This window comes from Salvelinus sp. IW2-2015, unplaced genomic scaffold (assembly GCF_002910315.2).
Source record: "Salvelinus sp. IW2-2015 unplaced genomic scaffold, ASM291031v2 Un_scaffold959, whole genome shotgun sequence".
Lineage (NCBI taxonomy): Eukaryota > Metazoa > Chordata > Actinopteri > Salmoniformes > Salmonidae > Salvelinus > Salvelinus sp. IW2-2015.
In genome coordinates this window covers 76009-99308 of record NW_019942663.1, presented here as the reverse complement: position 1 = coordinate 99308, position 23300 = coordinate 76009, and the positions used below count along the sequence as shown (strand labels likewise).

The following is a 23300-nucleotide window of genomic DNA, read 5'->3' as shown; positions in this document are numbered from 1 at the left end:
ACTTGTTTTTTTATTTGCTTAAAAACCCCACCTGCCCTGAATGACGGGTTGCCACTGGGTACAATTACCATCGAAGATGGACATAGGCGCACGTAAGTGAATGCGTGAATTCAGGTCTCTAAAAAGTTGAAAGTCAAACCGACCACTTTATATTTGTCAGGTTGGATTGAGATCTAATATATTTCATTTGTGAGCATTAGTGTGTGTAGCCAACTGAAAGTTGAAAATATTCACTGTGTGCTCTCATTCACGTGCACATACACACACGTCAAACAATACTCACACACAAAAACCTTTATAATAGAAGAGTAGGCTAACATAATTTTCCTACAAATGGCACCAGCACATTTTGTTGCGCCGTAACACACACAAACACACACTACACACAGTAACATATTTTCCCTGACATACAGTACAGACATATATTGTTGCTCTGTAACACACACACGGATACACACATACACACACAGATACACACGGATACACCCCTCCACACACACACACACACAAACACACACACACGCCATTTGCAGAGCTCCTCTCTCACACACACACACCCCTCCCCCTCTATCTCTGTCAGACACACACACAGACACACTCATTCTCCCTCCTACGCAAGCGCACAGACCACACACACACAACACAACACACAACACACACAACACACACACACACACACACACACACACACACACACACACACACACACAACACACACAACACACACACACACACACACACAACACACACAGCCAGACAGACACACACACACATTTCCCTCTCTCGCCTTTCACACACACAGCTCTCTCATAACACCCATCCCCCCTTTCTTCTCACACACACATGTCCTTTCTCTCTCCTCTCTCACTCACTCACTCATTCACTCACTCACTCACTCACTCACTCGCGCACACACAACTCTCGCACACACATACTCTCGCACACACACACTCTCGCGCACACACACACTCTCGCACACAACACAACACCACACAACACACACACACACACACACACACACACACACCACACACACACACACACACAACACACACACACACACACCACCACACACACACACACACACACACACACACACAACACACACCTCCCTCTCCTGCTTGAGCTCTTTCTCTCTCTCTCTCTCTCTCACACAACACACAACACACACACACAGTCACACACAGGCGCACACACACATAGGCACACACACACAGGCATGCACATACACAGGCACGCAACACACACATACACATACACATACACAAAGGCACACATGCACACACACACAAAGGCACACACACACACACACGCAGAGGCACACACCACACAACACACACACACAAGAGGCCACACACACATGCACACATTCTCTCTCCTGCTTGCCTCTCCCCTCCAAACACACGCAGACACATGCATGCGCGCACACATTTTCTCTCCTGCTTGCTCTCACTCACTCCTCCCTTCCTCACACACACACCACACACTCCCTCACAACACACACATACACACATTCTCTCTCGCACACACACACACACACACACACAATTTTCTCTCTGCTCGCTTGCACTCTCTCTCCTCCTCCCTCTTTGCCTCTGCCTCTCACCCCCCCTCCCCCTCTTCCACAGGCATCCTGGCTGCCACTCCTTCTCTAACAACACACACACACACTCAACTTCCCCCTACTATCTGTGCACACAAAACACTCTCTCTCTCACACACACACACACACCCACACACACACAACACACACACACACACACACACACACACACACACACACCACACACACACACACACACACAACACACCCTAAAACACACACCCAACCTATTTTACCCAAACATACATCCTGTCTTTCCTTTCAGTGAAATATCAACACACACATACATACACAACCCAAATGTAACCAGACCTTTTTTTTTTACATGAACGTCTCCATCGCCTCTCTGATCCAAAGTCATTAATGGCGCGCGCACACACACACACACCACGCGCACACACACACAACACACAACACACACACACAACACCACACACACACACACACACACACACACACACACACACAACCACAAGACACACACACACACACACACAACACACACACACCACACACACACCACACTACTCATCACGTGCATCGAGTATGTTTCTTAAGCCATTAGGTCCTTAAGCCAAACAGATCCAAGAGACAGTTCAAAATATAATCTACAACATTTATTTCAACCTTCTGCGTATCTCAAAGTCATACATTAATAATAAATAGGGTTTCTATATCTTCCCACACCACACCAGAGTTTCTATGAAACACAACAAAAGAAAAATCAGCAACAGGAAATGTTAGTACATTAGTTTGGAGTGTTTTAACAAAGTATCCACAAGTCCTATGTCTAACTACTGTCCTCTCACTCTCATCAATGTGTCTAACCAACTGATACATGGTTAGATCTGTTTGCTCCTCCCACTGGTTAAAAATTAGGATTGGGGATAAGGTAATCTGATCCCTAGATCTGTGGTTAGGGGGAACTGGCACTATACCAAGAGGTCATGGAAGGGTTAGTTGCTCAGCAACCGTGCATATTCAAGTCAGCGTAAAAATGGAGGAGACTTTGCTACAGTGCATCTGAGTCTACAAAGGTAATAAAAACAATCCAGTCTGGGATGGCCATCCCTCTTGGAGAGTTATTGTGTACAGGCCTTTGCTCCAACCCTGCACTAACACACCTATTCTACTGATCAGCTGCTCACACTGCTCTAATGTTAATTGCGAACATGGTTAAACAACATCCCTCCTCCCACCCCTCCCAATTTGCCGGTTACGCACTGATATCATAAAGGTCGGTTTCAATGGGGGTCATATAGTAATGATTGGGTTTTAAAAAATGTCTAATAATATATATAATAATAATATATATATATTTGTTTCTGTCTTATACAGGTTCAGAACTGGATTAGCCGGGTCTGGTGTTAGAGCAGGGCCGGAGCAAAAGCCTGCATTCCCAGTGGTTCTCTAGTAGGAGCTGCACAGTTGGGATTTTTTGTTTTGGTTCCTCTACTCGCCACTAGAGGGCAGGGCACAGCTAAACTCATCACATCACTTCAAGGCACAATCTGTGAGATTACCATCCAGCATTAAGTAATGGAATGTTCTGGGACTAAATTTCCCCTGGTTACAGATCTAGGATCAGCTTCCCCCCCAATCCTAACCTTAACCATTAGTGGGAAAAATGCAGAACTGACCCAAGATCTGCTTTAAAGGGAAAGTACTCTTGATGAAATAGCCTACCCTTTCTCATACCTTGTCATAACCCCAAAATGACCTATGTTACATTGTCTGTGGTCTCTAAATAGATAGGAAGTCATTCAAGGCTATTGGGATGCATCTTAAATGTGAAACAATTTGTGGTATTAAGATTTCCATCTAATGCATGATACCGGCCCACAAGGATCGGAGATTGGTATCACATAAACCACTGTCTTGAACCGGAAATCTACACTCCATTATCAAAGTGGATCCTGTAGCTGTCACCAACATTACATCTCATTTGTGGGATCGTTTTGGGATCCAGGGGCCAGTTTATCAGAACATTTCATCCAGATCCAAAGGATCCTGTGTTGTATAAAATCACTTTTCCCTCTTCAGATTTGAAGTGTTAAGGCAATGCCAAACCAAATCTCTTACAATAACCACACTAAATGTTACAATCAAGATCATGCTGATATTAATGATCACATGACACTTGGGAGGAATATTGCCATTCAGTTAACATAAAGTGACAACAGCCCACTGGGCACAGACGTCAGTTGGATGTCTATTCCACGTTGGTTCAACGAAGTGACGTGAAGACAACGTCGATTCAACCAGTGTGTGCCAAGCGGGAGGAAACTAAATGACATTTTCTGAAAGACTGTCCGTAGTATGTCTGGAGTAGGCAAAAGGAAGGTCATGGTAGAGTCCTTTGACTCTAGGCAGCAAAACCAGGCAGAGAACACATCTTGATACCAGGTGTAAACAGCAGAAATTCTTCAGTAATTCCTTAACTCACTTTTTGCTGCATCAAACCCTGTTGAATTACAAAGATGATTTTTTTTATAGAATGTCAAGCTCTCGAATTAGAGATTTTAAAGGGATCGACTCAAGTGATGAACAGTCTATGTAACTCATTTAATTCTATGTTCGTCAAAGGTCAAATAGAAGTTGCTTATATTTGTCCTGTTTCACTGCATGTATACGTGTGAGGTGTGAGATGGAAATGTGTTTTTTGTATATCCCACCCCCCTTGAGACACAACCAGGTATCAGCCATTATTGACAGAGACCCTGGAGCACTTAGGGTTAAACGCCTTGCTCGAGCGCAGATCAACAGATTTTCTTCCACCTTGTCAGCTCGGGGATTCGAACTCACAACCTTTCAGTTACTGGCCTAATACTCTAACCGGTAGGCTACCTGACACCCAGTGTCCTATGTTTGTTAGCAGCAAGTGGAGCTACAGCGCTAGTATGTCATGAATGACCAAAATTGCTTCAAAATCAACACTGTTATGTCACACATTGGTTGTATGTTGTAGTAGACTTTCTTATGTGTCCATGTCACCACTGTATATAGTTATTAACTTTAACATATACTCTTCTCCCTCTTTTCACATAATCTTTATACTTCCACTGGCTGTTGTCACTCTTTTCCTTCTCTTCATTCCATTTCTCTCAGCCTTTCTGACTCCTGCATGCCTTCTCTCTTTCTTCTGCCACGTCACATCCTTCCACCTCATCCTCTCAATCTGTTTACCTCTCTCTCTTTCTTTCCATCCGTACCTCTTTCTATTTCTCTCTCTCTCTCTCTCTCCTCACCCCCTCCCTCTCTTTCTTTGTCTTCCCTGCTCTCTCCTTCCTCAACACAGGCTACTTCTCCCAATCTCTACTATCTCATCTCCGGGTCCTCCTCCCTCTTGCCCTCCCCCTCGTTCTGCGCTCCTTGGGGGTGGCTCCGTCGGGGTGCAGGGCCTTCAGGGTCTTGGAGGCGGTGAGCGTCCAGTGCTCCAGCTCGTTGAAGATGCGGTAGATCCAGAGCTTTAGCGCAAACGGGCTGCCGTTCACCGGACCATCTATCTACTCACGAGAGGGTGGGAGGGGGGTTGTAGAAGAAGAGAAAGGGAGGGAGAGAGAGAGGGTTAGGGAGGGACAGTCCGAGACAGAGAGTGAGAGCAGACAGAGTGAGGGAGGGAGAGCAAGAGAGAGAGAGAGACCGACAGAGAGAGAGAGAGCGAGGGATAGAGTGAGATGTGTTAGGACAGTGTTTCCCAATCTGTTCCCCGGAGATCCAGAGGGTTGTATATTTTTGTTCTAGCACACCCGATTTGACTGGTGGACTAATCAATGCCTGGTCAAACCCGGGGTGTGCCTCAGGAATAGATTAGGAAACACTGTACTAGAACATACGGCGGTGTCTGAAATTATTGACACCCTTGATAAAGATGAGAAAACATGACTGTATAAAATAAATAATTCAAATACTGAGCTATATTGTATCTTTAAAAAAATTAGAAAATAGATTATTTATAGTAATACATTTGCTCAGAGACAGAGATTTTGTTTATCAAGTAATATTTATTTTCAAAAAGGTAGGAGTTAAAATGATTGACACCTCTGTTTTCAATGCCTCACCTTGTGACCATAACAGCACTGAAACTTCTTCTAAAATGTTTTATGAGTTGGAAAAAACAGGGATCATATACCGTTCCTCATTGACATTCTTCGTCTGCACATATAAACTGCCCTCTTCTATTCAAACCACAGGTTTTCAATGATATAGCAAGATGGCGCCGACAGACATGGCAGCTCTGCTTCTAGCTCCAAAACAACTTTGCAGTATTAAGGTTTTTTACATTACATTATTAGCCCAGAATGTTTTTTGTGTTATTACATACAGCCAGAAATAACTTTTGGATATCAGAGCGGCGGTAACTCACCAGCATTACGACCAGGAATACAACTTTCCCGAATTGGATCCTTTGTTCGTACCCCCCAGGGCAATTGAACTTATCCCAGAGGCTGCTCCAAGACGCCGCCGGCGGAGAAGAGGTATTTGGAGTGGACTTCTAGTCCGACTCAGGAGGGGTGCACACCATCCACCGCTTCCGAGTATATTACTTGCTAATGTTCAGTCTCTGGACAATAAAGTAGACAAGCTCAGGGCGAGGATCTCCTTTCAGAGAGACATCAGGAACTGTAACATACTCTGTTTCACGGAATCATGGCTCTCTCGGGATATACTGTCTCCGTCCATACAGCCAGCTGGGTTCTTAGTACATCGCACAGACAGGAATAAAGAACTCTCTGGGAAGAAGGGCGGTGGTGTATGTTTCATGATTAACTTCTCATGGTGTGATTGTGATAACATTCAGAAACTCAAGTCCTTTTGTTCACCCGACGTAGAATACCTCACAATCAAATGCTGACCATATACCTCCCAAGAGAATTCTCTTTGGTTATAGTCACAGACGTGTATATTCCCCCTCAAGCCGATACCCCAATGGCCCTCAAGGAACTACACTGGACTTTATGCAAACTGGAAAAAACATATCCTGAGGCCCCATTTCTAGTACCTGGGGATTTTAACGAATCAAATTTGAGGAAAACACTACCGAAGTTCTATCAATACATTGACAGTAGTACTCACTCTGGTAAAACCACTGTTAATCCCCCTTTCGCAATGCCTACAAGGCCCTCCCCCGCACTCCCTTCAGCAAATCAGATCACGACTCCATTTTGCTCCTCCATTCCTATAGGCAGAAACTCAAACAGGAAGTACTTCAAGATTGTTTTGATCACGTGGACTGGAATATGTTCCGGGTAGCCTCTGAGAATAACATTGACATATACACGGACACGGTGACTGAGTTCATCAGGAAGTGTATAGAGGATATTGTTCCCACTGTGACTATTAAAACATACCCAAACCAGAAACTGTGGAAAAATGGCAAAATTTACGCAAAACTGAAAGCTCGAACCACCGCATTTAAGCATGGCAAGGTGACTGGGAATATGGTTGAATACAAACAGTGTAGTAATTCCCTCTATAAGGCAATCAAACAGGAAAACGTCAGTAGAGAGACAAAGTGGAGTTGCAATTCAACGGCTCAGACATGAGACGTATGTGGCAGGGTCTACAGACAATCACGGATTACATATGGAAAATCAGCATGTCACGGACACCAATGTCTTGCTCCCGGACAAGCTAAACACCTTCTTCGCCCCGCTTTGAGAATAACACAGTGCCACCGATGCGGCCCGCTCCTAAGGACTGTGGGATCTTGTTCTCCGTGGCCAACAAGGGTAAGACATTTAAGTGTGTTAACCCTCGCAAGGCTGCTGGCCCAGACAGCAACCCTGGCCGCGTCCTCAGAGCATGCACAGACCAGCTGGCTGGACTGTTTACAGACATATTCAATCTCTCCCTATCCCAGTCTACTGTCCCCACTTGCTTCAAGATGTCCACCATCGTTCCTGTACCCAAGAAAGCAAAGGTAACTGAACTAAATTACTATCACCCCGTAGCACTCACTTGTATCCTCATGAAGTGCTTTGAGAGGCTAGTTAAGGATCATATGACCTCTACCTTACCTGACACCCTAGACCCACTTCAATTTGCTTACCGCCCCAATAGATCTACAGACGATGCAATTGCCATCACACTGCCCTATCCCATCTGGAAAAGAGGAATATTTACGTAAGAATGCTGTTCATTGACTATAGCTCAGCCTTCAAAACCATAATACCCTCCAAGCTCATCATTAAGCTCAGGGCTTGGGTCTGAACCCCGCCTTGTGCAACTGGGTATGGACATCCTGATAGGCCGCCCCCAGTTGGTGAAGGTAGGAAACAACACCTCCACTTCGCTGATCCTCAACACAGGGGCCCCACAAGGGTGCATGCTCAGCCCCCTCCTGTACACCCTGTTCACCCATGTCTGTATGGCCACCCACTCCTCCAACTCAATCATTAGGTTTTCAGTAGACACAACAGTATTAGGCCTGATTACCAACAATGATGAGAGAGCCTACAGGGAGGAGGTGAGGGCCCTGGTGGAGCGGTGCCAGGAAAACAATCTCTCCCTTAACGTCAACAAAACGAAGGAGCTGATCGTGGACTTCAGGTAACAGCAGAGTGTGCACGCCCTTATCCACATCGACGGGACCGCAGTGGAGAAGGTGGAAAGCTTCAAGTTCCTCAAGTTCCTCGTACACATCACTGACAATCTGAAATGGTCCAGTGTGGTGAAGAAGGCGCTACCACCTGGTACGGCAACTGCACTGACCGCAACAACAGGGCTCTCCAGAGCGTGGTGCATTCTGCCCAACGCATCACCAGGGACATACTGCCTGCCCTCCAGGACACCTACAGCACCCGATGTCACAGGAAGGCCAAAACGATCATCAAGAACATCAACCACCTGAGCCACAGCCTGTTCACCCCGCTATCATCCAGAAGTTCAGGTCAGTACAGGTGCATCAAAGCTGGGACCGAGAGACTGAAAAACAGCTTCTATCTCAAGGCCATCAAACTGTTAAATAGCCATCACTAGCCGGCTACCACCCGGTTACTCAACCCTGTACCTTAGAGGCTAGAATTTGATTTGAGTTGAGTTTCCGGTCCGGAGACTGAGATGGCCATTAGAATAATGTTGATTTTATGGCCAATTTAACCATTTATTTGTGGATTTTGATGTGTGCTTCGGGTTATTTTCTTGCTGGAAGATCCACTTGGTACTGGGTAAAGATCATGATGCCATTGACCTTAATAAGGGCCCCAGGACCAGTGGAAGCAAAATAGCCTCAGAACATCAAAGAGCCACAACCATATTTTACAGTAGATATGGGATTATTTTCTGCTCAGGCATTCTCATTTCGATGCCAACCCCATCACTGGTGTGCATGGCCAAAGAGCTCTACAAATGTCAAAGAAATTGCCACTTGAATTGGAGCAGGTGCTTAGGTCAGATTACATGAGAATTAGGTCTTTGGCCACACACACCAGTGCTGCAAGTGGATTTTCCAGTAAGACAATAACCCCAAGCACACATCAAAATCACATTGACTCGGTACTGGTACCCCCTCTATATAGCCTCGTTATTGTTATTTTATTGTTACTCTTTTTTTAAACTTTAGTTTATTTAGTAAATCATTTCTTAACTCTTATTTTTCTTGAAACTGCGTCATTGGTTAAGGGCCTGTAAGTAAAGTAAGCATTTCACGGTAAGGTCTACCTACTCCTGTTGTATTCGGCATATGTGGCAAATAAAATGTGATTTGATTTGAAAATCCACAAGGAATTGGTTAATTGGCCATAAAATCCACATTTTGCAATGGCCATCTCAGTCTCCGGATTTGAAACCCATTGAAAACCTGTGGTTTGAATTGAAGAGGACAGTCCATAAGAGCAGACTAAGGATATCAAAGATCTGGAAATATTCTTTATGGAGGAATGGTCTAACATCCCTCCCAATGTGTTCTCCAACGCATACATAAAAAAAAAAAAAAAAGGTTAAGCGCTGTTATAAGGTGAGGTATTGAAAATGGGGTGTCAATAATTTTGACCCCTTATGTTTTTGAGAGAAAAAAATGAAACTTGTTAAACAAAATGTATATTTCTGATCAATTGTATTAGTATAAAATAATATAATTTCCCAATTTTCTGGTGCATACAATATAGCTCAGTGTTTGAATAATTTATTTTATACAGCCATTATCTTTATTAAGGGTGTCAATCATTTCAGACCCCACTGTATATATACAGTACATGTAAACAACTGATTTGACCTAACCGTATATAAATAATGAACAACAATCTATGATTAATAAACTATGTAATATAATCAGTTTGTTTATACTAGAAAGGATAGTCCTTACATAAACAGTTTATAAGTTTATCATACGTTGTTAACAAAAGCCTAATTTCTTCCTCTCCTCCTTGAACTCATCACTGATCTGAAATATTAGGGATATCTGAAAGCAAAATGTTTCCACCAGTCTTATCTGTCGTCTATACGTGGCCCTGGTTTACACTAAAAAAAGGAAATGAATATTGCCGCTACCTCGCTCTCCAACCAAGGTACATGAATTGAGGAGCAAACTGAAGTGAGGAGGAAATTCAGCAACTCTTGGAAGAGTGTCAGTTGATAAAATGCTTTATTATTGTTAAAACCAACATGTTTTGTCCCATAGCCTTCATCAGGGTTTACACTATATTATGTTCACCACACCAGCTATGTCAGATCAAGGATGACTTCCAAGTAGGATTTTACAGTTATTTTACAAGTATTGAAATGAGGCCTGCTGGGTCTACTGAGGGTTTCCAGTAGGTACTGTATATTAACCATTAGTGGGGCAAATTCAAAACTGACCCCAGATCAGTGTCTAGGGGGAACTTTACCATACACCAGTAATTCTGTACCTCAGTATTCTTCGGATCAGGAGTGAAGGCTGCAGTTCCAGCTCCGTCCGCCAGGAGGAGCCGTGTGCTCTCTAGCAGGTGCCCCAGCCGGTCCCTCACTGTTTTCTTCTGACTCTCGTATTCGGTCCTGTTCCTGTCGTTTCCCACCCCCTCTTCCCGGCCAATGGCATGCTCCAGGAGGTTCCGGCACTGTTGCAGGGCGGAGTAGAGGCGCCACAACATGTCATTCGGCGAGAGCTGGGAGGAGAGTGGTGGCACGGTCACCAGGCGGTCCCCGTCGATGGTGAGTTCCTCGGCGAACGTCTCCTTTTTTCTCTGAAGTGGGGAGTGAGGAGGAGGGATGGAGAGAGTGTGGAGGTGGAGAGGAAGAAGAGGGCGATAGCGTGTAAAGAAAAAACACATTAGCAGTATTTAAAAGTACATTTCCATGACGGTGAGTGGAGAAAAACTCATGTTTTAGTGCACAACCAAACTGTTACAGGGCAAGGCAATCAACCACAAATGACCAAAGTCAGGTATAACCCAACGATTAGTGCACAACCAAACTCAATGTGCTAATGCAACTCAAAGACAGCACTGCTAATCCAGTTCTCTAACAGAGACGAGGCATATATGACCAAAGGTGTACTGCTTAAGTGCCACTACCGTATTCTGTTAATCAAATATAAAGTACTAGTCATAGCCTCAACAAATTTGGGCAAGTGTTTCAAAGACACCACTTTTTTGTATTTTGCAATACCACCATGGACACCACGTTTAACTGCTCCAGAGGCTGAGGTTGTCAGAATATGGACACTGTAGTAAATGGAAGCTGTGGCCATGAGAATTGTATATATGAATAAGTCACTCATTCCGAGTTCGCATTTAAACCAAACTGCTTGTGCAATGGTTGACGAAGTACAAAAGAGCTGACCTAAGAGAATGTGGCAGTAAAGAGCCTGATTGTGCATTTTCCAATGATAATCTAGCAATTTTCCCTGATGAGCAACAACTGGCAAATGTTTGAACCCTATTGCGGTTAGAACAACATCCGCCCTGGCCCCATTGGAACAGAGAGGTTAGTGGTTCAAATGGATAGCTGGTTCAACTACCAGAACCAACCTTCCCCAACTTCACTATAGAGAGAACAGGCAGGATTGTGTGACATCATAGGTGTCGAGTCTGTGTCTGTGTGTGTCAGAGAGAGAGAGAGAGAGAGAGAGGAGAGAGAGAGAGAAGAGGAGAGAAGAGAAGAGAGAGAGAGAGAGATGAGAGAGAGAGAGAGAGAGAGAGAGAGCGAGAGAGAGAGAGAGAGAGACAGAGAGGAGAGAGAGAAGAGGAGAGCGAGACGAGAGAGAGAAGAGAAGAAGAGAGGGAGAAGAGAGGAGAGAGAGAGAGAGAGAGAGAGAGCAGAGAGAGAGAGTATCGAGAAGAGGAGAGAGAGAGAGAGAGGGAAGAAGAGAAGAGAGGGAAGAGAGAGAGAACGAGGAGAGAGAGAGAGAGAGAGAGAGAGAGAGAGAGAGAGAGTTATTATATTCTATTGCATCTAGATCAGAGCATAGTGAGAGAGCTGTGACTCCATTGAGTACCTGGCCCCCGGTCACGACATTATACCAAGGTGCTAACATTCTGACCACCGTGAAAATGATTATGTGCCTGTGCGGTAGAATGATTACCGTGTAACATTGACCAGGCAGCCCTGCTTATGCAAGAGCAATGGTCAAGTAAATGTAAATGTGTATATAGGTTTGTAATAGGCAGCGAGGGAGGAAGCAGTGGAGTGAGCTATGAACTTTGAGGGATAGGCCTATATTGTATAGGCCTGTCTAGAGGGAGAGGCAGAGGTACGGAAAACCAGAGACAGCAAGCTCTTCACTGTCATGATCTATTACAATACATTATTACGAGTAATGACTGTGTGGTGATAGATAAGTTGAAAACCATTACATATTTGTGGGCTGTATCTTGAATAAATGCACATAAACCGCAAATGTATATATGTTGAGTAATATATAAAAACATTTCTATTTCGTTTTTATGTTATTTACTTTCAGTTTCAGTGTTAGGGACAGAAAGGAGCCTATGTGTGGGAGGCTAGGAGACATGTGTTGTATAGTTTTGTGTTTTTTGGGATGTCACTTCTTGCACTGTGGGGAAGTAATGCATAAGGGGCAATTCCATAGTAACGTAATTACGCTTTGACTCAGATTTTTCTCTTAAAAATGTATGGCAAACCAAAACCATTGATTTCAAAGTTGAACAAACCATACGATTCTATGCATAAGGACTAGTTTGAACAATTTACACAGAAAAGTTCACAAAATCACATTTACTGGAAGAACTGTGCAGATGCAAAGTTTGGTAACAGAATTACAATAAAGTTTCCCTCCGATGTTTAAGCACATTTTCCAAAAACTATTGTTTAATATTAAGTTTAAAATATTTCTGCAGAAATAATGGGGTGTCAGCTACGACATGACACTTTGAGTTTGAAAAAACATATATTTTGGATATTGAACTACAGTACGTGAAATGGTTTTACCTCCGGTAATGGAATTACGGTAACAGAATTACATCATGGGTCCCTGATCTGTGTTGTACAGAAATACATAATTATGGATATGAATATCATTCCCTTCATGGTGATATATCCTGAATAGCTACACAGGTAGAAATATGCAATATTCTTATTTTGCATATTTGGTTATTATTCTACACACGGGCTATTATTGTAATGAGCAGCCCCCCCCCCCAAAAAAAAATAATCTGAACCAATCATAGACGTCTATGTTTCACAAATTTGAAAATCACAGTACAGCACATTAGAGTTCAGTACAGTACATATGTTCAGTACAATACTGAACATTATACTGTACTCTACTGCACTGTACTGAATTCTACTGTGCTGTACTGTGATGTCCAAACTTGTGAAACATAGACGTCTATGATTGGTTCAGATTTGGTCCAGCCACGGATGTCCGGTGTCGGTGGGTGCTCAGTGGATGAGGATACTTGTTACTGTAAATGGAAAGAGGGTAGGGGGTAGGTGTCATGGTAGGTCTCAGGAGAGTGACATTAACTGGAGAGCGAGAGATACCACAGTGTGCCATCACAGCAGCAAGATTTGTGACCTGTTGCCACAAGAAAAGGGCAACCAGTGAAGAACAAACACCATTGTAAATACAACCCATATTCATGTTTATTTATTTTCCCTTTTGTACTTTAACCATTTGCACATCGTTACAACACTGTATATATACATAATATGACATTTTAAATGTCTTTATTCTTTTGGAACTTCTGTGAATGTAATGTTTACTGTTCATTTTTATTGTTTACTTCACTTTTGTTTATTATCTACTTCACTTGCTTTGGCAATGTTAACATATGTTTCCCATGCCAATAAAGCCCCTTGAATTTAATATGATTGAGAGAGAGAGGCAGAGACAGAGAGCAGCAGAGAGGAAGCGTGAGAGGGAGGGGTTGTCCAGTCTTGCTTTGACCACCAGATGACAGAAAAAGGAGAAAAAAACTAAACAGTTATGAGCTAAACATAGCAGTATACCAGTGGAAGGGAGGACAGTAGCAGGTGACCCAACTGTGGCTTGTGACTACTCTGATTTTCCATTGTAGCCATTTCAATTGCAGTAATTCCATTACTACAATTTGGTAACAGAACTATAAGTTTTAATCAACTAATAATTCATGAACAAACTTGATATCAATAAGAACACTATAATGAATTGGTAGGTCTACCTTTACATGTTACTTCTGTGAACTTTTATAATCCTCCCTCACGAGGGAAATTAGAAAATATCTTCACGACAATGTTATTAAACTTACCAAAATCATTTCTCCAAAACTAAATAGAAAAGTGTTGATATTAGTTGGCAGGGCTCTTTACTTCTACATTGTTGTGTTTTGGTGCATCTCTAATATCTTTTTAAGATGTTAGATGCTGTCTAAGACCCATTTTCCATCTGTTTGACCAGAAATAAAAGCCTTTGCTTATTCCTAATTTGTAGGATGGAAAATGGTTGAAAAATGTATATATGCCTTAATTCCTAACAAATATAGACTCTTAGCTTTCATTTGACACCCAATTTGACATGCTCCTATGAACTTTACGTGTTGGTGTTCATGGGTCCGTTAAAATGGAAATGCCCTAAGGTGATGGGTCAGGTCATAGGTTAGGTTCGGTTTAAAGGTAGACTCAGCGAGATGACGTCGGTGCACGAAGTGAACAGTAGTAGTGGGATTTTTTTTTGCAACAATCAGGAGCGTTGAAGCGCGTGGCTAAACGTCTCTGCTGTTTTGGTCCCGTGGCTACCACGTTGTAGCAGCATAAAGCGCACCCTTGCCAGTACGCACATATTATGTGTGACTGTGTATGAGCAAAGTCTTGCATCATGCTCATCTCAATGGGCACGTTCGAGCTGATCATTTTTGTCAAGTTGGTGACAATCGTTGCTCACCACCTTTCAAATTGTGTTGCATTCTGGGGTTAAAAATTGTCTGACTTGCGCCTACCTGTCGGTCGACTGCATGAACTTTACAAAAATCATGTAATCAAAGGGCATGAAGTTTTGACTGCAGTCGACTGCAAGTTGCTGCAGTTGCTCTTCACCAACTTCGTCCTGTAGCCATCTCCTGCATTGTGAAGGCTCTATTGTCAACCAATCATTAGGGTGTTTTTGTTTGACCCATGTGACCAAAAACAAGAACCAATTTGCCATGATTTCTGTGTACAGTGGATATATAAAATAAATGTGATATTTGAGTCTCTCTCTCTCTCTACTTTATTGTACAATGTGTAAACACACAATATTATATTATGATTTCGGTTTGTGTGATATGGGGGTTAGATACATGTTTATTTCTAAATTATAAAGAAAACCATTTATAATCAATGGCAACACTGTCATGTTGATTTGAGCCTTGCTGTTGGAAAACCACATTAGTGTCCATATTTTCATTTGTCGCAGATGCACCTCCCCTGACTTACTCCTCGACTTGCATCTACTGTCGGGTGCTTTAGCCTTACAACTCAAACACGCCCAATATGGTGCTGTTTGTGGCAATGTCATCTTGCTGAGTCTACCTTTCAGTTATAAAGTCAATCTCAATGTGAACCATTACATTCAAAAGCTTGAAACCTCAAAAAAAAAAAGCTTGAAAACCCCATTCGATTTTTGCCCCCATTTTTTAAAAACCTGAACATAATTCATTAGGGTTTTTTATTTGAGTTCGTTTTGGTGTCAAAGATAATAATTTCAGTAAAGTTTGAGTTTTTCAAACGGGTTTGTTCATTATTTTACTACGGTAAAAAAACTAATATATATATATTTATATATATATATATTTAGTTTCACACGTTTTTTTTTTTTACTATAACCTTAGTAGACCTTATTGCCTAATATTGTGCAGGCTATTGGGGTGGTGATTCAAAAGCATTGTCTTATAGTTAGTTGGCTGATAGATAACGGTTACATTCGTAACCGCTTCCCTTCCTCCCAGCAAAGAGCCCGAGTATGCAGGTTGAGGTGTGTGCGTATTGGAGGGGGATTTATCTGGCCATTTGGCAGGAAATCAAGAATACTGTGATCATTCGCACCCCATCATTCACATAGTGTCATTCATTGTGTGAAAAAGCGATGCACATGGAAAAACGTGCATGTCCAGAAAACCGCCTACCTCTGTCATTGTTTTTATATGGGGCGTACATGACTATTCACATATTCACTCCCCCTCCTTATCTAGCTACATTCCTGGACCCCCACTCCTGGATCGGATGCCACACACACACACACACACACACACACACACACACACACACACACACACACACACACACACAAACAATCCATCAATACATGTCCATGCATCACCCACATTTCCATATCCCAGTCTTCCATATCCCTTGCATAGGCTAGAATACTGGCCAAATGACATGTTTTGTCCAGTAACCAGTAGGCCTAATAACAGGTTAATAATTGCGAAGCAAAATGCACTAGCCTGTCCAGACTTCACCCACTCTAGGCTACACTCGAATAAATACTTACATACAGTTCCAATAAGAGGGTGCATTCATGGTTTAACTGCTCAGCAACAGCAGCTGCCCTCGCAGTTCGAGACTGTTCCGAACCAGTCCCTCTTCTTGTCCGTGTCCCTGCCATATTCAGTAAGGAAGCAACAGACAGGCACCGGATAGCGTTAACGTTTTTAGTTTTTTTTACCTTCTCTTATGTCAACTAGTTTTCCCGTTTCATATTCCTAAAAGTTAGACAGCCAACAGGAAGCGCGTCTCGGCCTTTTCTCACCCTGTAACCAAGCCAGTTAATTAATGACCTTTCTGAAAACGAATTCCTTCCCTAACTTCCACAACTTTACCCCTTGTGTTACTATGTTACAGTATTAATGTCCTTGTCTAGTGCCACTCCTCCCCTTCCCTTGGGTGGTTTATGTCAGGCAGGCATGTGGAATTTAACGGGAGAACTAAAGCCGAGGCGTGTGAATGGGAGGAGTCGCACGTTGGTGAACTATTATTTATACATGAAGAGTTTAAACGAATTAGCTTGACAGAATTACGAATCCATTCACCAGGACTAGTGATGCGTTGATTTTCTAGTCGTTACTAGGAAAGTCGGAAATGTCAGACTTGCTAATTGGTATGTTCATCCAGTTAGCAAGTATGACATTTCCGACTTTCCTAGTTCCTACTAGCACATAATTGTGGTATAGGCTATATCATTGGAAAGTGCTCAAAGCAGCAGTTTACTGCCCAAATTAATAACTCAGCTGATTTGATGATCAAGTATAGTTTTATTATTAGGTTATTGTGTGGCTCTATAGTTATTGCTTGTCAATAACCGGGAAAATGGGTTTATAACCAAATCATAGGCTAATATGCATATGCCTAGAAAATAGCAACATTTCTAAACAGTTGAGTGCGCGTTTTTCTTTTCCATTTCCCGGAACGTTCTATACTGTTGCAAGGTCGGGATTAGTAACGTTGTTGTAGATCGCGGGGGATAGAGGGAGCCTGTTGTATATACTGAATTATTAGAGAAATAACGAGGGCTAAAAGTTTACAAAAGGGTTGGTGTGGTATGTCTGTAAACATCTAAAATGCGTTGGCATTAATAGTCTACAGCCACAAACAAACAAATAACTTTTAAATGAAAGACGATAAATAGTTTGGAATAATGTAACAGTTGATTATGTAATTTTGTTAGGACCAGTGTGAAGTCAACTTTATATTATCTTGAAGCCTTGGGTGTGAAAGATAACACCTTGAGCTATATATGATGTGTACTATTTCTGTGTAATTCTAAAGCTAAAATCACGCTAAACCAGTTCAATTGGAATTTTAGAGGATTAAATGTATTAACAAAAATGTCAGACGTTATTCTTCCAAAGTGTCAGATGTATTTTTTTGTTGTCTAGATTGGCAACATTCAGGTATGTTCCAAAGTGAAATACCACTCCGATACTCAAGGTGGCATAGTGTCCACTTCAAACAGTGAAGCCATTTTGACTCATACATGCGCATTCCTTATTAGCGTCATGGCAGCAACTTTAGCGTACCAACAACAACATTGACTTCCGGTGTTTCGATTTTACCTTCAAAATCAAAGTCTGCAGTAAAACGCTATGTTTATGATACAAAATCAATCCGTTAACATTATGTTTCTAATGTATAACTACATCAGAGAAAAATCTAAACGTGTGACTATTTACCCATGCAACAGAACATAGCAATTCACTATATAGGGAATACATATTGGACTGTAGAGGAAAACGTTTACTTCCAGTCTCGTTTACGTTTACTTCCAAATAGCCAAATCATAAGAAGTGTTGCTGGACTTTTACTGTGGTCAAACAGCTTAAAATGGGGTGCCTGGACACTATACAGTTAAAATATAGCACTATGACATAGGACGCATACAGTATACTGTCATACCTTATAATGTAAAAGACACATATCTTAATCTTCCTTCTGGGGTACACTTTGGAAGAAATACAACATACAATATGTTTATTCAAAAAGTCAAGAGAGATGCAAGTAAATTTGGTCCAAAAAAAGTATACTTTATTCATAAGAAATATCACATTGACATGAATTAATACAATTGATCATCAACAGTTACAAGTTTTAAATTAGTTTCAAGTTTTGTCACGTGCACACGTAAAGTGAAGTGCTGACTTGCTAGCTCTTTCCCAAAAATGCAGTGTTCAATATCAAATAGTATGAAGTCGATTTTCTTTAAAACACACGGGAAATAAGAAAAACACGAGAAAGTAAGCTATATACAGGGTCAGTACCAGGGACACTGGAGTGGTTAAGGTAGATATGTACATGTAGGCAGCGGTAAGGAGAAAGTGACTGGTAGCAGGATAAATAATAACAAATCAACATAGCAGCAGCATAAAGGCACCCTCATACTAGGTTCGGTTTGCTTCTACCAGAACTCGGCTAGGCAAAGCGAACGTCTGTGCCACGCATATTCCCTTAAAAACACATTCGTTTGTAAAACGAGAAGAAAAATGGCAATATTACGGTTTGTCCCTCTTGAGACGACGTAGCAATAACATAGCCATAACACTTCCTCAAAATATTTCTAATCAATCAAAGATAAATACAGGCCTTAGTGGTGGGTGGGTGTGCTGGTGTGTGCATGCGTGGTGATGAGTGTGTACGTCTATGTGTGTCGGTGTCAGTGTGAGTGTGTGTGCAGGAGTGTCAGTACGTGCATGTGTGAGTGTGTGGGTAGAGACCCGTGAGTGGCATATAGTGCAGATAGTCAGTGCAGATAGACCATGGGTGAGGATGGCCAGCTATTTTCTAGCTGTTCAAAAGTCTCAGTGCCTGGAGTCACCATTATATTCAATGAACCTGATATACTGTATACACATTCTTACATAACATTTCATGCAATAAAAATTTTTCCCCTGATAATTCGTACAAAACCTCATGTTTTTGTGAATGAATTCATTGATGTTATCTCCAAATAGGACTGCTTAAGTGTACACACACACACATAGGGACCACAACTACTTCCATCTACTCCTCTCTTCACCATACGGAGCAGCACCTAGACCAAACCCTTAACCTACCCTTTACCCTAAACCGGGTTTGTATCCTAACCCCAATCCCGCCCCTTACCCTAAACCGGGTTCGTATCCAAATCCCAACCCTACCCTCCCCATACATCACTATATGCCTTAGAGCCCACCCCTGTCTTTATTCATGTTGTGTATAGTCTGATGTTTTGTTTTGACTCCTATTTTGTTCTTTTTCTTTTCATTTCTATAATTGTGAAGTGACTTTGGGTCCTTGAAAAGCACTAAGTCCCATGTATTATCATCCTCCTGAGCTTTGAAATCCCCACAATGATTAGAACATTCATATTTCAGAACAATGTCCACAACCTTTCCATGTAATGCCAAATACTGTAGAGATATTTCTGTAGTGAGTGAAGGATGCCCTCCATTTCCTTCTCATACTGCTTTATGGAGTCCATTATTTTAACACTCAATGTAATACTATTGCAAGCACATTACTTTCTTTTTCATGTTTATAGCTATGGCCATCCAATGTGCTTTTAAATGCACAGGTATTATATAAAAAAATGTAAACACCACCAATTGCGTGCTATTCTAGGTACCTTAGGCAGAACATCATCCTCTCAGAACAGAAATTCTGTGACTGTTGGCACATCAACACAACGTGATCCTCCAAATTAGATTTTATAAGATCAAGGTACACATCAATGTAGTGTTGTGTGGGTGTGTGCATGTGTGTGTGTTTATATGTGTGCTGGGGTCAGTGTGTGTGCATGTATGTGCAGGAGTGTCAGTGTAGGCGTGTGTGACTGTGTGGGTAGAGACCCGTGAGTGGCAAGTAGTCAGTGCATATAGACAGTGGGTCAGGCTGGGCAGCCATTGCATAGTTTTTCAAAAGTCTCAGTGTCTGGAGTTATTGGCTGTTCAAAAGTATCAGTGCTTGGGGATAGAAGCTGTCTCGGAGCCTGTCGGTCCGAGACCCAACGCTCCGGTACCGCCTATATGATCCATGAATCCAGTCCAAAACCCAAGTCCAAGAGGCAAACCTTTTGATTAAAAAAATAAAAAATACATAAAACAACTTTTGATTGATTGCGACAAAGGTGGGTTTAAGAAAATTGTTGGAAGGCATAGCATATTTGGGGTAACATAAACCTATAGCAATATGATTTTACCAGGATACTGCCTCACTTTTAATAATAGTTTTCAATCTATAAGCCAATATGTAATTTATAGGCCTATAGTGTATTGTATTGGAACCAATGGTGTGGTTAGAGTAGAACGTGTGGCTGGGCATATAGACCCCAATCCCCCATGAAATAACACCATATATAGATTCTACAGATACCAGTGAAGAGTCCCAATCCCACTTTTACTACGGCACGTAGAATAGTTCTCTCTATAAACCAATATGTATTTCATATAGCGTTGCATTGGGGGCATATATTTGACCTGGTTTTAAAACCCAAATGTAATGCAAATATCACTTAATTATGAACACATACGAGTTATTGTTAATTATTGTTTAGACAATTATTGCTCATATATCATGAATAAGTACAGGTAACGGGCTCTTTTATACAATTACCTGGACTTTTATTTATTTGGAATATTTTCGAAATTCCGTGACCCAGAAGTACTGTTTTAGTGTTGCGGACACTTTCTTTTGGATTAGCAAATTGTAGCTACACCAACAACAGAAATACAACAATTCATAAATGTATTGAGCAACAAACATCTTCATACGGATTATAACTTCCAGTTCAATCAAACACAAAACGCAGACCGCAATTTGTGACTGGATTAAGGCGAAACAAGGACGAAGAGAAAGACAAATATAGCTACTAGCTAACGTTACGTTAGCCTGTTAACGTAAAGGCTAGCAGCAAGCTGACATGAATTCTCTCGTCGGCTATGGCGTGTCCTCTGATTCTGACAGTGATGGGGATATTGTAAACAACAAGAAGTAAGTTACAATTCAGGAATACAATTTAGAAAAACTTTGTTTGTGGAAGATGAATTGAAAAGATTGACGTGTGTTCCATAGAGCTCGCCAGTTTGTAGTCCTAAAACCCGGAAATGAGTTACCTGGTTCGTTCAGCAATTCCTATGAGGAAAGAATAGGGTTTGGGGATAAATGCAGAATATAAGGTCTGAGGTTAACACAGGTTTAGGAGATCTTATATGTTTTGTTCTATGAGATAATATCGGTCAGTTTTATTTTATCAGGAAGTCATATTGATACCAAGCTCTCTTTTACAGATGAGCCCTGAATTGCACAAATTACAGAAAATACACACATCAACATATAAACTTCAAAAAGCAAGCAGAAAGAAAAACACGGTCATAAAAAACAAACACATTAATTTGTACTAAGGTCCTCAATCAGCTCTCTGAATTGTGCTAGAGGCACCAACACAACACATTTAAGAATATTTGGAATACTGTTCAACAAATAAGGTGCAAGAAAACTATAAGCTGATTTACATAAGTCAGAGACCAAAGGAATTTCCAGTTAGCCATCCCTGAGACCCAGTGTGGTAACTCGTATGTCTAAAGTTTAGTAAAGTTATTGGGTACAGTGGGACTTATTGTAAAATAGCTTTATGAATGAAAACATAGTTATCTATCAACCTACGTGACATAAAAGAGGGCCAACCAACTTTCTGGTAGAGAATGCAGTGATGAGTCCTACAATTGTTGGCCATAATAATGTGCTTTGATAAATTGCATCTAATGGCTTTAATGAAGTGGTAGCTGTGTTTCCTAGTATAGATGATGCTGCCATAGTCTAGGGACGATAGGAACGTCGACTGAATAATCAGGTTTTTACTACTTAGCGAGAAGCAGCACCTTCTTCTATAGAAGAAGCTCATTTTTATTCTCAGCTTCTTAACTAACTTGGCAATATGCTTTTTAAAAGACAGCTTTTCGTCTATTCAGATGCACAGACATTTGTAAGCAGGGACACGATCAATATGGACACCATCCAAAGTACATATGCTTAAATTATCTGAGTTATTTTTATGCGCTCTAGAGAACAACATATACTTAGTTTTACCTGCATTCAGTACTCATTTCAGGTCAATAAAGTTTTTCTATAATACAATGATGGCAGACTGTAGTTCAAATAGAGCCTGCTCAACTGTGGGGGCAATAGAGTACACAACAGTATCATTGGCATATCAGGTTGCAATTTAATATAAACAGTAAAAAGTACAGGACCCAAAATTGACCACTGCGGGACACCTTTTTTAACATCCAGGAAACCTGATTTAACACCATCAGTAGATACAGATTGAGTTCTATCTGTCAAGTCATTTTTTTAAATAGTTACAGTTACTGGTCTAGGCCAATTGAGGAAAGCCTCTGAATTAGCAGTGAGTGATGAACTGTATTGAAAGCCCTTGACAGGTCAATGAAGAGGGCAGCCCAAGGTTGCCTTTTAACCATACAGTTAATCGCTAAAATATTTGAATCCTTTATTAATTCTCAGCTAAGATCTTTCTTATCTTTGAAATGTATTCTAAATGTACACTAACGGTCAAAAGTTTTAGATAGCACATTATTATGGCCAACAATTGTAGGACTCATCACTGCATTCTCTACCAGAAAGTTGGTTGGCCCTCTTAGGTTGATAGATTGCTATGTTTTCATTCATAAAGCTACTCATATTTATTTATCTTGCTCCTTTGCATCCCAGTATCTCTACTTGCACATTCATGTATGCATATGTAGGTAGGTAGGTAGGTAGGTGTGTGTGTGTGTGTGTGTGTGTGTGTGTGTGTGTGTGTGTGTGTGTG

At 41.6% G+C, this 23300-nt stretch overlaps 2 protein-coding genes across 2 annotated transcripts in view; one reads left to right on the top strand and one right to left on the bottom strand.

Annotated features, from left to right (window-relative positions):
* Positions 1-4631: 4631 nt before the first annotated feature.
* On the bottom strand, positions 4632-16904 carry LOC112069265 (uncharacterized). The gene is made up of 3 exons (XM_024136565.2): positions 16494-16904; positions 10453-10767; positions 4632-5109 (listed from the first exon to the last, which is right to left on the bottom strand). Exons 1-3 carry the CDS (start codon positions 16605-16607, stop codon positions 4927-4929), a joined length of 612 nt encoding a protein of 203 aa, XP_023992333.1. The 5' UTR covers positions 16608-16904; the 3' UTR covers positions 4632-4926.
* A 4237-nt stretch (positions 16905-21141) lies between these two features.
* The window catches only part of LOC139024077 (uncharacterized), a 14912-nt gene continuing 12753 nt past the window's right edge, over positions 21142-23300 (top strand). The window contains exon 1 of the mRNA XM_070438478.1: positions 21142-21463. Coding sequence (XP_070294579.1) covers positions 21393-21463 — 71 coding nt within the window. The 5' untranslated portion in view covers positions 21142-21392. The remainder of the gene's footprint in view (positions 21464-23300) is intronic.